At 36.1% G+C, this 13,905-nt stretch overlaps 1 protein-coding gene across 9 annotated transcripts in view; it reads left to right on the top strand.

Annotated features, from left to right (window-relative positions):
- The window catches only part of LOC100387850 (coiled-coil domain-containing protein 144A-like), an 84,027-nt gene that overhangs the window by 19,637 nt on the left and 50,485 nt on the right, over positions 1-13,905 (top strand). For 6 of the 9 annotated variants that reach the window (XR_008481473.2, XR_008481472.2, XM_078372517.1 and 3 more), the window contains 5 exons: positions 634-847; positions 4,917-5,079; positions 5,953-6,057; positions 8,216-8,659; positions 10,016-10,144. Coding sequence is in view for 7 of the 9 variants with exons in the window: in XM_078372517.1 (XP_078228643.1) it covers positions 634-847; positions 4,917-5,079; positions 5,953-6,057; positions 8,216-8,659; positions 10,016-10,144 (1,055 nt within the window). In the remaining 2 variants the exon portion in view is untranslated. The remainder of the gene's footprint in view (positions 1-633; positions 848-4,916; positions 5,080-5,952; positions 6,058-8,215; positions 8,660-10,015; positions 10,145-13,905) is intronic. The other 3 variants (XM_054255722.2, XM_054255725.2, XM_054255724.2) reach the window with 3 other exon arrangements.

Genomic DNA, 13,905 nt, shown 5'->3' with positions numbered 1-13,905 from the left:
TGTGTGATAGCCTGGAAACTCTGTGAAGGCAGGAAGCTGGAGCATCGGTATGAATTCCATTTGTTTCCTGTCTTACGGGATCATGGTCTTCATTACCTGAAGTCCAATGCCTGGTAAATCATTGTATAATATATTTTTTCTGTTTTCCTTTTGGTTATTTCAGGCAAGAAGGTAAATCAGTACTTGCTGTCCATCGTGGCCAGAAGCAGATGGCAGCAGAGCGTCGGCACCTGCTGTCAACTGCTAGAATGCTTTTCTACCCCTTTGCTTAAGTGCTTCCTTCTCACCCTTGATTTCTTGGTGAAGTCATCTCTTCCTCAGGGAAATCTTTTGTGGGCCCAGTATAGATCAAATTCTCCTATGTGATCATGGAACTCTGTTTTCTTACACCATCTATGTGAATTTATAATTGTCACTTTTGTTGTCTTCGTTCCCCACTACACTTAAGACTAAATGAGAGTAGAGGTCTCATTTGTTTTACCTGCAGAGCTTAGTGGAATATCTGCCACACTGTAGGCACTCAGTGCCTGTTTGTTCTGTGTATGAAGGAGACAGTGTTTAAAAATGCACAGTCCTTTTTACCTAAAAAGTACTCACATATTTTATTTCCACCTTGTTTTCTCCCTGACACAGAGTCTGTTAGCCTATCAAGAATTGAGGGTGAATTTCATTTATATGAAGACTCCCTGGAACTTAAGAATAATGAGGATGAACGACTTACAGCAGAAATTAAACAAATGGGAAATATGGTTAGTGTACTACAAAAGGAGCTCTCCGAAACAAAAGAGACAAAATTACAGTTAGAGCATCAGAAGATTGAATGGGAACTAGAGCTGCGCAGGTTGAGGTATGACACTCTAGTTTTTGTTTGTTTTGTTTATTATTATATTTAAATTCTGGGGTACACGTGCAGGACATGCAGGTTTGTTACATAGGTATATACGTGCCATGTTGGTTTGCTGCATCCATCCCCCCATCATCTACATTGGATATTTCTCCTAATGTTATCCCTCCCCTAGCCCCCCAACCTCCTGATATCCCTCCTGTAGACCCCAAACCCCCAAATAGGCCCCGATGTATGATGTGTTCCTCCCTGTGTCCATGTGTTAATGAGTGAAAACATGAGGTGTTTGGCTTTCTGTTCTTGTGTCAGTTTGCTGAGAATAATGGTTTCCAGCTTCATCTATGTCCCTGCAAAGGACTTGAACTCATTTTTTTATGGCTGCATAGTATTCCATGGTATATCTGTGCCACATTGTAGTTTTAAAGAAATATTTATACTAAAGATAATATATTAGAATTTTTATAATTTCTGACTTGCCTTCTGGGGATTAATGGAAGAAACCTTCTTGGTCTTGTGGAACATGAAATTCTTGGAAATAATAAATTATTTTAACTGTGAACTCTTCTGCTAACAAATAAATGCATAGTCTTTGCAATCTTAATGGCCATGTAGAAGTCCATCATATGAAATCTTGTTATTCATTTAACGAATTGCAATTTGAGTTTTGAAATTATCTTGTATTTATAATTAATGATGTAAGGAGCATCTTTTCTCATTATTATTATTTATAGACACAGGGTCTCACTCTGTGCCTGAGGCTGGAGTTCAGTGGTGTGATCATACCTCCCTGCAGCCTCGAACTTCATCCTCCTGCCTCAGAGTCCTAAGTAGTTGGGACTACAGGTGCCTGTTCCCATGCCTGGCTAACTTTTTAAGTTTTTTGTAGAGACAGGATCTCACTACATTGCTCAAGATGATCTCCACCTCCTGACCTCAAGCATTCCTTCTGCCTTGGCCTCCCAAGTCATTAATATAACAGGCATGAGCGTCATGCCCAGCCCATAACATTTTTTATATAAATCTCGCATTTCGAAACTGTTTGCTTTGAATAAATTATCCAATATAGAATTATTAGGTTGAAATACAGGAACTTTTTAAAAAAGACCTTTGATCAATATTCATTTTTCTCAAGAATGTTTGTGTTAATTTACAGTCCAACCAATAGAGCATGAATTGACCACTTTTCTAAAACCAAAGTAATTTTTAAAAAATGTCTACACTTTTACGGTTTTTCAGAACTTTGGTGTATTTCATCGCTTTAGGGGATGCAAGTGGTTTTTGGTTACATGGATGAATAGCTTAACTCCCTATTATGAATGAGAACGTGTTTTTATTTGGCTTTCCATTCCTGAGTTACTTCACTTAGAAAAATGGCCTCCAGTCCCTTCCAAGTTGCTGCAAAAGGCATTACTTCATTCTTCTTATGGCTGAGTAGTACTCCACGGTGTACATATACCACGTATCATTTATTCCATTCACTGGTTGACGGACACTTAGGTCGATTTCATATCTTTGCAATTGCAAAATGTGCTGCAGTAAACAAACATACATTTGCCGGTGTCTTTTTGATGTAATGATTTCTTTTCCTTTGGGTAGATACTCAATAGGGGATTGTTGGAGTACATGGTAGCTCTATTTTAGCTCTTTGAGAAATCTCCCTACTGTTTTTCATAGAGGTTGTACTAATTTTCATTCCCATCAGCGAGGTATGAGCAGGCATTCCCTTTTCACCACATCTGTACCAACATTTTTCTATTGTTTTTCAGCCTTTTAATAATGAGGATGCTGGCTGGGATACGATGATATCTCCTTGTTGTTTTAGTTTGCATTTCCCTGAATATTAGTGATGTTGGGAATTTTTAACTGTGTTTGTTGGCCATTTGTGCATCTTCTTTTCAGAAATGTCTGTTCATGCCATTTGTGCACTTTTTGATGGGATTATTTGTATTTTTCTTACTGATTTGTTTGTCCCTTGTCAGATGCATAGTTTGCAAATATTTTCTCCTATTCTGTAGGTTGTCTGTTTACTCTTATGATTATTTATTTTGCTGTGCAGAAGACTTTTCATTTAATTAGGTCCCATGTATTTATTTTTGTTTTTGTTGCTTTTTGTTCTGGGGTCTTTGTCATAAATAATTTGCCTAGGCCAGTGTCCAGAAGAGTTTTCTCCTACACTTTCTTCCAGATTTTTTTGTGGTTTCAGGTTATAGATTTAAGTTTTTAATTTACCTCTTTTTTAATTAAAAAATATTTTTTGGTAGAGACAAGATCTCACTATGTTGTCCATGCTCGTCTTGAACTCCTGGGCTCAAGCCATTCTCCAGCCTTGGCCTCCCAAAGTGCTGGGATTACAGAGAGAAGCCACCATGTTAGGGCCTAATCCATCTTGAGTTAATATTTATATATGGTGAGAGATAGGGATCCAGTTTCATTCTTCTATACGTGGCTATTCAATTTTCCCAACACCATTTATTGAATAGGGTGTTCTTTGCCCAGTTTATGTCTTTGTACACTTTGTGAAAGGTCAGTTGGTTATACATATCTGGCTTTATTTCTACGTTCTGTATTCTGTTCCACTGGTCTGTGTATCTACTTTTATACCAGTACCATGCTGTTTTGGTTACTTTAGGCTTCTCGTGTGATTTGAAATCTGGTATTGTGATGCCTCTGGCTTCATTCTTTTTGCTTGGGATTGCTTTAGCTAGTCGAGCTCTTTTTTTATTCCCTTTAAATTTTAGAAGTACTTTCTCTAATTTTATAAAGAATGACAGTAGTATTTTGATAGGGGAATTGCATTGAATCTGTAAATTGCTTTGGTTAATATGGTCATTTTCAATATATTGATTCTTCTATGAACAAAGGGCATATTTCCATTTGTTTGTGTCATCTGTGATTTTTTTTTTTCCTATGAAAGATCTCTTCAGCAGTGCCTTGTAGTTCTCCTTTTAGAGATCTTTCATCTTGGTTACCAAGGAGGTGAAAGATCCTAAAAGGTTAAGTTTTTGTTGTTGTTGCCGTCACTATCATAAAAGGGACTAGGTTCTTGATTTGATTCTCACCTTGGCCATTCTTGATGTATACTAGTGCTACTGATTTGTGTACATTGATTTTGTAACCTGAGACTTTTACTGATTTCATTGATCAAATCCAGGAGCATTTAGGGTGTTCTAAGCTAAAAGATTATCTCTTGGGCAAACAGATAGTTTGACTTTCTCTTTTCCAATTTGGATGTACTTTCTTTCTTTCTCTTGACTGATTGCTCTGGCTAGGACTTCCCAGTTTCATTCTAAATATGCGTGAAATAAAAAGTAAAATGGAAAGTAATTGATGATTAGTTTATTCCACATCTTCGTATGCAGATAAAATTAATTCCAAATTATATGTTGAAACACACATTATCCTTTACTTTTAAATTAAATATTAGATCCTGTCTTGTTCCAAAAGGTATTTAAATATTGTTTATAAAATGCATAAGAATCAAGAAGATAAGTTGAAAGTGTTACCAAAATGAGAGACATAAAAGTATGGAGGTAACAGTTATTAAACAGCTTAGCCTAGTCTTGGATTATAGGAGTCTGCAGACACACGTTGTGTGAATGACATCTGAAGGTGTTATCTTACACTGTAAGTCATTTTTCAGGCTACACATACAATATTTCATAAAGAGGAAAATGTATTTCCAGTGAATTTCTAAACTTGTTTGTAAATAGTAACTTCTTTTAAATTAGCTAACTCTAAATGATCTAATTAACTAATTTTCAATTTGCAAAACATGAAAAAGAAGTAATTTTCAACTTGTAACTTTGCTGAGAAAATTCAAATATGCTCTTCACAGGTTTACTAGTAACAGAAACTTACCAGTTAACAGAATGTTTCTTTCCTCGCTACTTCGCTAACATATATGGCCCTTGGAAGAGAATGGAGTGAGAAATTAAAAACATGAGAACTAGAAAGGAAACAAGAACATAGGAGTTTTTATGAGGATTATAAACCCACATGGAAGAGCCAGATGACAAAATAAACATGTTTATTTTCTAACAAAACACATTTTAATATCCATATTTAACTGCAGACTTGCCTTAAAACAAGAAAAAGAGAAGAAAGAAAATGCCGAAATGTTGTGTAATAAAGTTAATGAACAGTTAAGAATAAAAGAAGAGGAATGTAGGGGAAAGGCTGAAATGATTCAAGAACTTCAATGGACTCTGAGAAAACTCATTAAGGAATTGAGGATGGTAAGAAACAACTTGGATCTGGTAAATTAATCTTTGGTGAAAACTTCATATTTCTAACTTAATGTTTCATCAGTATTGCTTATACTTTTTTTGGCTTCGTGTATATCATTTAGGTTTAAAACAAACCAAAACTGTTATCTCCTCTTAAAAATGAACTATGACATTTATAGCTAAAATTATTTATTGTAAACCTTGGCATCTAAATAGATGCTCAGTTTATGTTTTCAGAATGGAAGAAGAGTTTAATCACTAAATGAGTTTACACATTTTTATGTTAAAATACAGGCTAAATAGCTTTGAAACTATAATGACACTAGTTAAATGTTTTGAAAGAAATTTTATTTTACAATGCTGTATCTTCCCGTATTTAAGAACTGTTTTTCCTCTTTGACAAATGTAATTGTTATGTATGCAATTAAGATTTGAGTGATTCTTGAGGGATAAAAGTTCTTGTGTTTTAACAGGCTACTTTCTTTAATCTGCTCTTTTTTTTTTTTTTTTTCCTTTTTTTTTAGGCAGAGTCTCACTCTGTTATCCAGGCTGCAGTGCAGTGGTGCAGTCTCGGCTCACTGCAACCTCTGCCTCCTAGGTTCAAGTGATTCTCCTGCCTCAGCCTCCGAAGTAGCTGGGACTACAGGCGTGCACCACCATGCCTAATTTTTGTATTTTTAGTAGAGATGGGGTTTCACTATGTTGGCCAGGATGGTCTCCATCTCCTGACTTCATGATCCTCAGACCTTGGCCTCCCAAAGTGCTGGGATTACAGGCATGAGCCACCATGCTCAGTCAAGTGAGGCTCTGCTCTTAATTAACCTTTTAGTCTTTTTTTTCAGTGCTATTAGACAAACACTTCTATGTTATCTCTATGTCAAGCAGCAGCAACTTTTTGAAGAACAGAATGCCAGAATAGTACAAGATCAGATTCTGACCAGTAAACAAAAGGAGCTAGAAACGGCTCAAAAGAAAATGGATTCTGAGGTATTTTCTTTGGCCATTTTCAGATATGTTTTTGTAGGTGAATATAATTTTAAAAACAACTCTATGCAACTTGGAATTCTAATGGATTTTTGAATCTCACACACACACACACACACACACACACACACACACATATTTGGGGGTGGTGACAGTGGTTCTGGAATTTTCGGCCCATTGTATAACGTCATTTTCTTAATTCAACTTCATTTGTCTGCAAGGGTCAAGTAGTGACTTTCACAGTGGCCTTATCCAAAGGAGAAACATTTGTTATTATTCATAGGAATTAATGATCTTTCCACAATCTCAAAACCCTTGCTAACAACAAACATTCCAGCTTTCAGACATGATTTCATCTTTCTAATATATTAATGGAGAGGTTAGATGATTATTTCTACTGGTAGTAAGGATGAAATGTATAGCCAGTTCAGAGGCGGTACTTCAGATGCCATACCCCTTACTTTTGGGGACGTCACAGTTTGCTCCAAGTAGCATCTCATTTCAGCACAAAGAGCTTTGAAAACAATGATATGCTATAACAGAAACTTAGTGATGATTTGTTGATAACTATTTTGTTCTTAGAAAACTACTTCAGTGTATTTTTCCCTGTTTCATGCTTATTTCTGTTTCAAACACTGTAAAGAGGAAACAGAAGTTATTGCAATAACAGATAGTCTGAGGATTTTCTAAGAAAAGCTCTATAACTTCTTTTTTACCACTGGTGTTTTGAAATAAAAAGCTTTTTTTATATTTACATATTTACAACACAGAAGTAACCATGATTTGGTGGACGAGCACTAGAAGTAAAGTAAGAGGACCTGGGGAAAATCCTGCAGCTTGCATATTTTTGACCTCTCCTTTCAGAATTATGATATAAATGAGCTCAGTGATGTATGTAGAAGTGCTTGGTACAAGGCCAGGTGCAGTGGCTCACGCCTGTAATCCCATTGCTTTGGGAGGCCGAGGTGGGTGAGTCACTTGAGCTCAGGAGTTCCAGAACATGGCAAAACCCTATCTCTACAAAAATTACAAATAAATTTAGCCGGGTGTTGGGATGTGCACCTCTAGTCTCATCTACTCAGGAGGCTGAAGTGGGAGGATCACCTGAGCCCAGAAAACCAAGGCTGCAGTGAGTCTTGATTGTCCCACTGCCCTCTAACCTGAGTGATGGAGTGAGACCCTGTCTCAAAAAAAAAAAAGCAAGTAATATAATGCTTATATTTAGCATTTATGAATAAATGTAATTCTTTTTTTTTTTTTTTTTTTTTTTTTGAGACGGAGTTTCGCTCTTGTTACCCAGGCTGGAGTGCAATGGCGCAATCTCGGCTCACCGCAACCTCCGCCCCCTGGGTTCAGGCAATTCTCCTGCCTCAGCCTCCTGAGTAGCTGGGATTACAGGCACGCGCCACCATGCCCAGCTAATTTTTTTGTAATTTTTAGTAGAGACGGGGTTTCACCATGTTGACCAGGATGGTCTCGATCTCTTGACCTCGTGATCCACCCGCCTCGGCCTCCCAAAGTGCTGGGATTACAGGCTTGAGCCACCGCGCCCGGCCTTGAATAAATGTAATTCTTATATAACTGACAATAAAAATGGTAGAAAAATAAAATATCTACAGGATATTCTCAGGAAAAAAAAAAGAACTTAAGGAACATTGGGAAATTTCCTCTGTCTGTTGTGGAAATTCATGCTGAGAAGAACAGAGAGACCAAGAGACACAAGAGAACCTCTTTATTGGAGCTCCAGCTGACAGCGGCCTTACTGCCTGTAATGCCTGCCAGCCCCACACAAAGGAAAATTCACTGCTTATATTAGTTTTGGCATGGGAAGATAAAGCAGGAGAAAAAAATAGGTTTAAACAAAGACAGTTAGTCATTGACTTGTGACAAGTTTACAACCTTGAGAATATGTATATTTTCTGTGTGGTTATCTCGCTCCCACGGCTGGTAGCTGGGGAAGAGAACAGGTTTTTTGTTTTTTTGGGCTTTTTTTGGCAGAAATATGCTTGTGAGCTGTGGGTACAAAGATATGCTTGGGTACCTTATCTTGGAAGGAGGAGGCTATGCTGGGTCTCCTTTAGCTAACTTCAGGCAATTTAGGCCTGAAGAGGGGTGGTTTACTTGCTCCTCTGCTCTTTATAACTATTTTTGTGGCTTACAGGACAAAATGAAGGCTGATATGTCTGACCTACGAGCTAGGAATGAGGTTCTTTCTGAAAAACATTCTAATGTGGAAAATAAAATCAGCCTACAAATTCAGCTCGATAATGCAAGAGATGCTGTTGGAGAACAGAATTTGATTTTGGAACATGTGCAAAGAGACCTCGGCCAAACACAGTGTCAGAAGAAAGAAATTGAACAAATGCACCAAATTCAACAAAGAAAACTGAAGAAATACATTGCAAAGCAGGAATCTGTAGAAGAGAGATTATTTCAATTACAAAATAAAAATACGTTGCTTCGACAGCAACTGGGTGATGCTCACAAGAAAGTGAACAGACAAGAAAAGACAATCAGTTCTCTCCATGACCAGTTTCAGGCTCTTGCCAGTAATATTCAATCTCAGAGTGAAAAGCAGAGTCTTCTACTACAAGAGAATGAGGAAGTAAGTATTAAGAAAGATAAATATTTTTCAACCTTCCTAAAAGAAAATTTAAAGTAATATTTGATTATGGCTAAATGTTTTATCTAGGTGAATATAAAAATATATAGATCATAAATGTATTTGCTGTTAAAACAAAGATACTTTACTTTGAGTGAAGAAATTGTGTTACTGTGAAATTGTAAGCTCAGTTACAGTGTTAGTAGGTACAGATTAACGTTCATAGTGTTGTCTTACGCTGCTGAAATGATCATTGCAATGCCTATATGGCCATGTTTGGAGACCATGGTGAAGCAGATAAACAGAATGCTTATACCTGACATGGGTATTTTGAAATTAAGATTCAGCTAGAAGGGTTACTTTGACCATTAATTCCAGATTTTCCAGTTGAACTGAAGTATACTACTATACTTCAGTATATTTTTCCACAATAGTTTTCCTTCAGTAGTTTTGCAATGTATTTAAGTTGGTATAATTCTATTTTTATTCATATCAATTTGACTTAAATCTGAGATGATTTCAGTCTCAAATTACTAGTTATGACCTCTCAATTCTTTAAAGGCATTTACTTTTTAATAAATCATAATTTGGGGCAGATGTGAATTTCAGCAAAGCTATGTTAAATATAATCTTACCACTGGTATTTATAATTTCTTTGAATGTTTTTACAAACAGTTTGCTCATAATTTTCATTTCAAGGCTCACTGCCTGTCATTCGGATATAACTTTGACCAGTACAAAGGTAACTGTGTTTATCTGTGATTTATTTGTTTGGCATTGAGTCCCCATTTTTAAACTAATGAGAGGTGGCAGGATTCACATATAGTGAGAATGGACTGAGTAGGGGAGACACTTGTAGAAGCTGAGGTCAGGAGGGAGGTAGAGGCCAGGTAACCCAGGGCCTCAAAGGCCATTGCAATTTTACTTGTATTCTGAGATAGGAATCTTTTGGAAGGATCTGAGCAGGCAACGGAATATGCAAGGAACTCTGAAGTTGATTGGAGCTTCTAATAAAAAAGAGGGAAAAACATTTCACAGTGTGGGATGTACCACCAGCAGCCCCACCCGATTTCTTTTTGAGACTTCAGTAGGTTGTTAAGCATTGCAGATGTTTCAGGGATGAGTGAATAGTGGGTGAATCTATTGTCTAAGTTAACAGAAAACTGATTTGGCAGAAAGGTAGCACCTTCTGTGTCCTTAACTGAATTCAGTAATAAACAAGAATGTGCACACACAAGGAAAAGGTGAATCCACATATGTGTTGATGTTTTTCAAAGTGTATATGTTAGAGCTAAATATTATTACCACAATTTAACAATCAGGTGATTGATACAATCAGTAACAAAAATACTTTCACAGGTAGTTATGAGACAACACCAACTAGAATGGACTGATCCCCTAAAACAACAACCTACAGCAGAGGCTACATCATTTAATTTAGATGAGACACAGGATTCAAAGAAGAAATTGGGTCAAAGCAGCAGTGAAGTATGTATGAAACCTAACATGTCTACAGTTAATCTATAGGTGGTGAAATGGTGTCAAATGCTTTAGGATACTGATTGAAGTGGATGGCTTTCCTTTGTATTTTTATGATAATTTTATTATCTTTATGATGCACTTTTTTCTTAACCTCTGGCTTTCATTCTATCCTTTTCTCCTGATAAGTACATACATTTTTAAAATAAGGATCATTTCCAAAGATCCTTAGGAAAGCTGGGAATTATTAGTATTCCTCACAGAAGTTGAGAGGCTTTTTTTTTTTTTCCTGTGAAGTATTTTTAGTGATTTCTCTATTGCCATGGTTAGGTAAGCCAGATTAAATCATAGGATAATGTTTAATGGAATGTTTCAGAAATTGTCTTATTTCTTATCTTTACTTTTGTAAATGGGTACAGAATCTGTGTATATTTATTTCATGAATTTCAGGATGACTTGTACAGAAAGGCCATAGTACTGTTCTCCAAAATGCAAATGTTTTAGTTTATAAACTACTTGACATGTTAGGCACTTCCTTCATTTACCTTTCATTTTAAATATATTGTGCTTTTTTACAAATCACCTACAGTATGTATATCCAAAGTAGAGAATTAAGAGATGTATCTAGATCCTACCACTGAATTTTTAAAAAAAACTTTACTGAGACAAAATTCTTATACCACTCAGTTTACCCATTGAACGCATACAAATCATGGCCTCTTAGTATAGTCACAGTGTTGCATAAACATCACCATCATCAATTATAGGACATTTTCATGACCCTCAAAAGAACCAGCAATCTATTTTGTTTCCATACATTAGCCCATTCTGGACACCACATATCGACTGGATCACACAATATGTGGTGGTCTTTTGTGTCTGGCTTCGTCTACTTAGTATAACATTTTGAAGGTTCATTGTGTTGTAACATGTATCAGTACTTAATTTCATCTTTCTGCTGAGTATTGTTCCACTGTATGGACGTACCATTCATTTTATGTAGCCATTTATCAGTTGATGGACCTTGGGGTTGTTTCCATGTTTTGGCTATTAATCATCCTGCTGTGACCTTTTATGTACAAGTTTTTGTGTTTGCGTATGTGTTCTTCTCTTGGGTATATACTTAGGAGTTGAATTTCTGGGTCCTATAGTAACTCAATGCTTAGGCTTTTGAGGAGCTGACAGTCTGCTTTTCAAAGTGGTTGCACCATTTTACATTCTCATCAGCATTGTATGAAGGTTCTAACTTCTTCACATCTTTGCCAGCATTTTTCATATTTTTGATTTAAAAAGGATTCCAACCCAGAGGTATAAAGTGGTATCATGTCATTGTGGTTTTGATTCACATTTCCCTAATGATGAATGACTGTAAGCCTCTTTTCATGTGCTTATGAGCCATTTGTATATCTTCTTTGGGAAATGTCTATTCAAATCATTTGCCCACTCTAAAATTGGGTTATCTTAAATTTCTGAATTTTAAGAGCTCTTTATATACTCTAGGTGTATGTCCCTTATCAGATATATTGTTTCCAAATATTTTCAATGGCTTTCCTTTTTACTCTCTTTCTTACGATTTATTATGTTTTTAAAATTTCTATAATTTTAAGTTGTAGAGAGAAGTTCTCACTAAGTTGCCTAGGCTGATCTTGAACTGAGGTCAAGCAATCCTCCCACCTCAGCCTCCCAAAATGTTGGGATTACAGATGTAAGCCACCATGCCCAACCTCCTTTTTCTTTCTTAATGGTCTCTATTCAAGCACAGAAGTTTTGCATTTCGATGAAGTCCAGTTAATCTATTTTTCTGCAGTCACAAAGATCTATGGCTATGTTTTCTCCTAGGAATTTTATAATTTTAGTGGTTCTATTTTGTTAGTTTTATATATGACATTTGGTGGAAATCCACCTTTATTCTCTTGCACCTGGATATACAGTTGTCCCAGCACCATTTGTTGAAAAATCTATTTGTTTCTCATTTTTTTTAATACCCTTGTTGAAAATCAGTTGACTATAAAAATGTAGGTTTCTTTTTGGATTCTTGATTCTAATATGTTGAGCCAGTACTGAATCACATTTATGCCAGTACCGAATCACATTTTAGGAGAATTCATTTTCAGTCCTGTTGCTTATTATGAGTTGTCTTATGTAAGAATAGAAATTCAAGTAGTAGAATGTCTTTAATTTCACTTTATGCTTCTTGAAGGAGTGTATGGCCAGCTTATGCCTTGCTGATTCCATGACATGATGAGAGTCAGGCTTGCAAAGACAGATCCCATTGATTTTTTTTCTCCAGTCACACCTTTTGTCTCTCACCCAGTGCCTCTCTCTTCACTCCCATTTCCGTCAATTCTTGGCCACAGGATCTGCTGACTGTGTCAACTATTTATTGCATTATGTTTCATTAGCTCATTATAAGTCATGGAGTCATGTGTAGATTTGAACTATCTATGAAGCTCAAGATTAAGTCTGGGCTGTCATCTTTCCTCATTGGAAACTGAGCTAATTTATCATGTTGCAGTTCACAGTTAGATCCTCTTTTGACCCAGCACCTGGTTCTCTTATACAACTGTGGGGCTAAATTCTATTCTTGCACAGATCCTACATTCTCAGAAACCAGAGTTCCCTGCATTTACCTCCTTTTGCTTAAATGTAGATGAGTAGCTATGCTTTTCTAGCTCAATACATAATTCATTGAATAAATACTTCAACCTATTCAAAGAACAACTTTCAGGAGTGCAGCAACTGGAAATCAGGTAATGTCCAGGCATTTATCAGGAACAAAGAGTTGAATTAGTTGTATGAATTTCAAAATTTCAGAGCCAATTTATATGATATGGAAAAGCATTTTGTTACAATATAAAGATGAGCTGCTCTTCCCTTCTCCATACAAATGAGTTAAGGGGAAATTGCATTGAATATCTTAACACTCAAAGGACACTACATTTGTTTTACTTTCGAGATTGTTAAAACTGATTCCATAATTTTTTTAATTTCCTCATTGAGGAAATGAAAATGAAGATTGAATCCTAGATTGATGAATAAATATCCAAAGCTGCTGATCACTTTTAAAATTTTAGTTCCTTGAATCAGGTACAATGTCTGATTTTTGGTTATTAATCAAATATTTCTAGTTTTTTCAACTTTATACTTCAAATTATATATCTCCTTCCTTCCTCATCTTCCTTATTTCATAACTCGGGGGACAAATTCTAAAAGGCTCACTGGCTTAGTCATTGGAATTTGTAATCAATGGGAACTTTTTCTAAACTTCCTCCTCAGTAGTTCTTATGTCTTTCTTATGAGAAGACCCAGCACCTGGTTTCTTTCTCATAAGAAAGACATAAGAACCACTGAGGAGGAAGTTTATCATATAAATTATATGTATTTATCGTATAAATTTGCTTTCCTAATTCATACAGTTAGAAAAGTTCTGCTGCTTCCCATTAGAGTTGTTTGTCATTAATAAATTAACCTCAACATTTGTTAGCTCTTACTTTAAAGGAGACTAATTTCTACTGGGTCTGTTATTCTATCGCTTATTATCTCCTTGTTTAAATTTATTTTTCTGGTTATTTTTTCCTAACAAATTACCCAAATTTGAGTGGCTTAGAACGTTTGTTTAGTTCACCAATCTGTGGTTTGGGAAAACCTTGGCCAGGGCAGCTTCCCTCTGCTCCCTTCAGCTTCACTTGGGATAAGTCAAAGGCTGAGGGACTAGAATCATCTGAAGATTTGTTCACTAAGATGTCTGTTGCTTACAGCGGCTATTGGTT

The sequence above is a fragment of the Callithrix jacchus genome, chromosome 5 (genome assembly GCF_049354715.1).
Source record: "Callithrix jacchus isolate 240 chromosome 5, calJac240_pri, whole genome shotgun sequence".
Taxonomy (NCBI): Eukaryota; Metazoa; Chordata; class Mammalia; order Primates; family Cebidae; genus Callithrix; species Callithrix jacchus.
The sequence above is the reverse complement of the archived record's forward strand: the minus strand, read 5'-3'. Positions and strand labels throughout refer to the sequence as shown.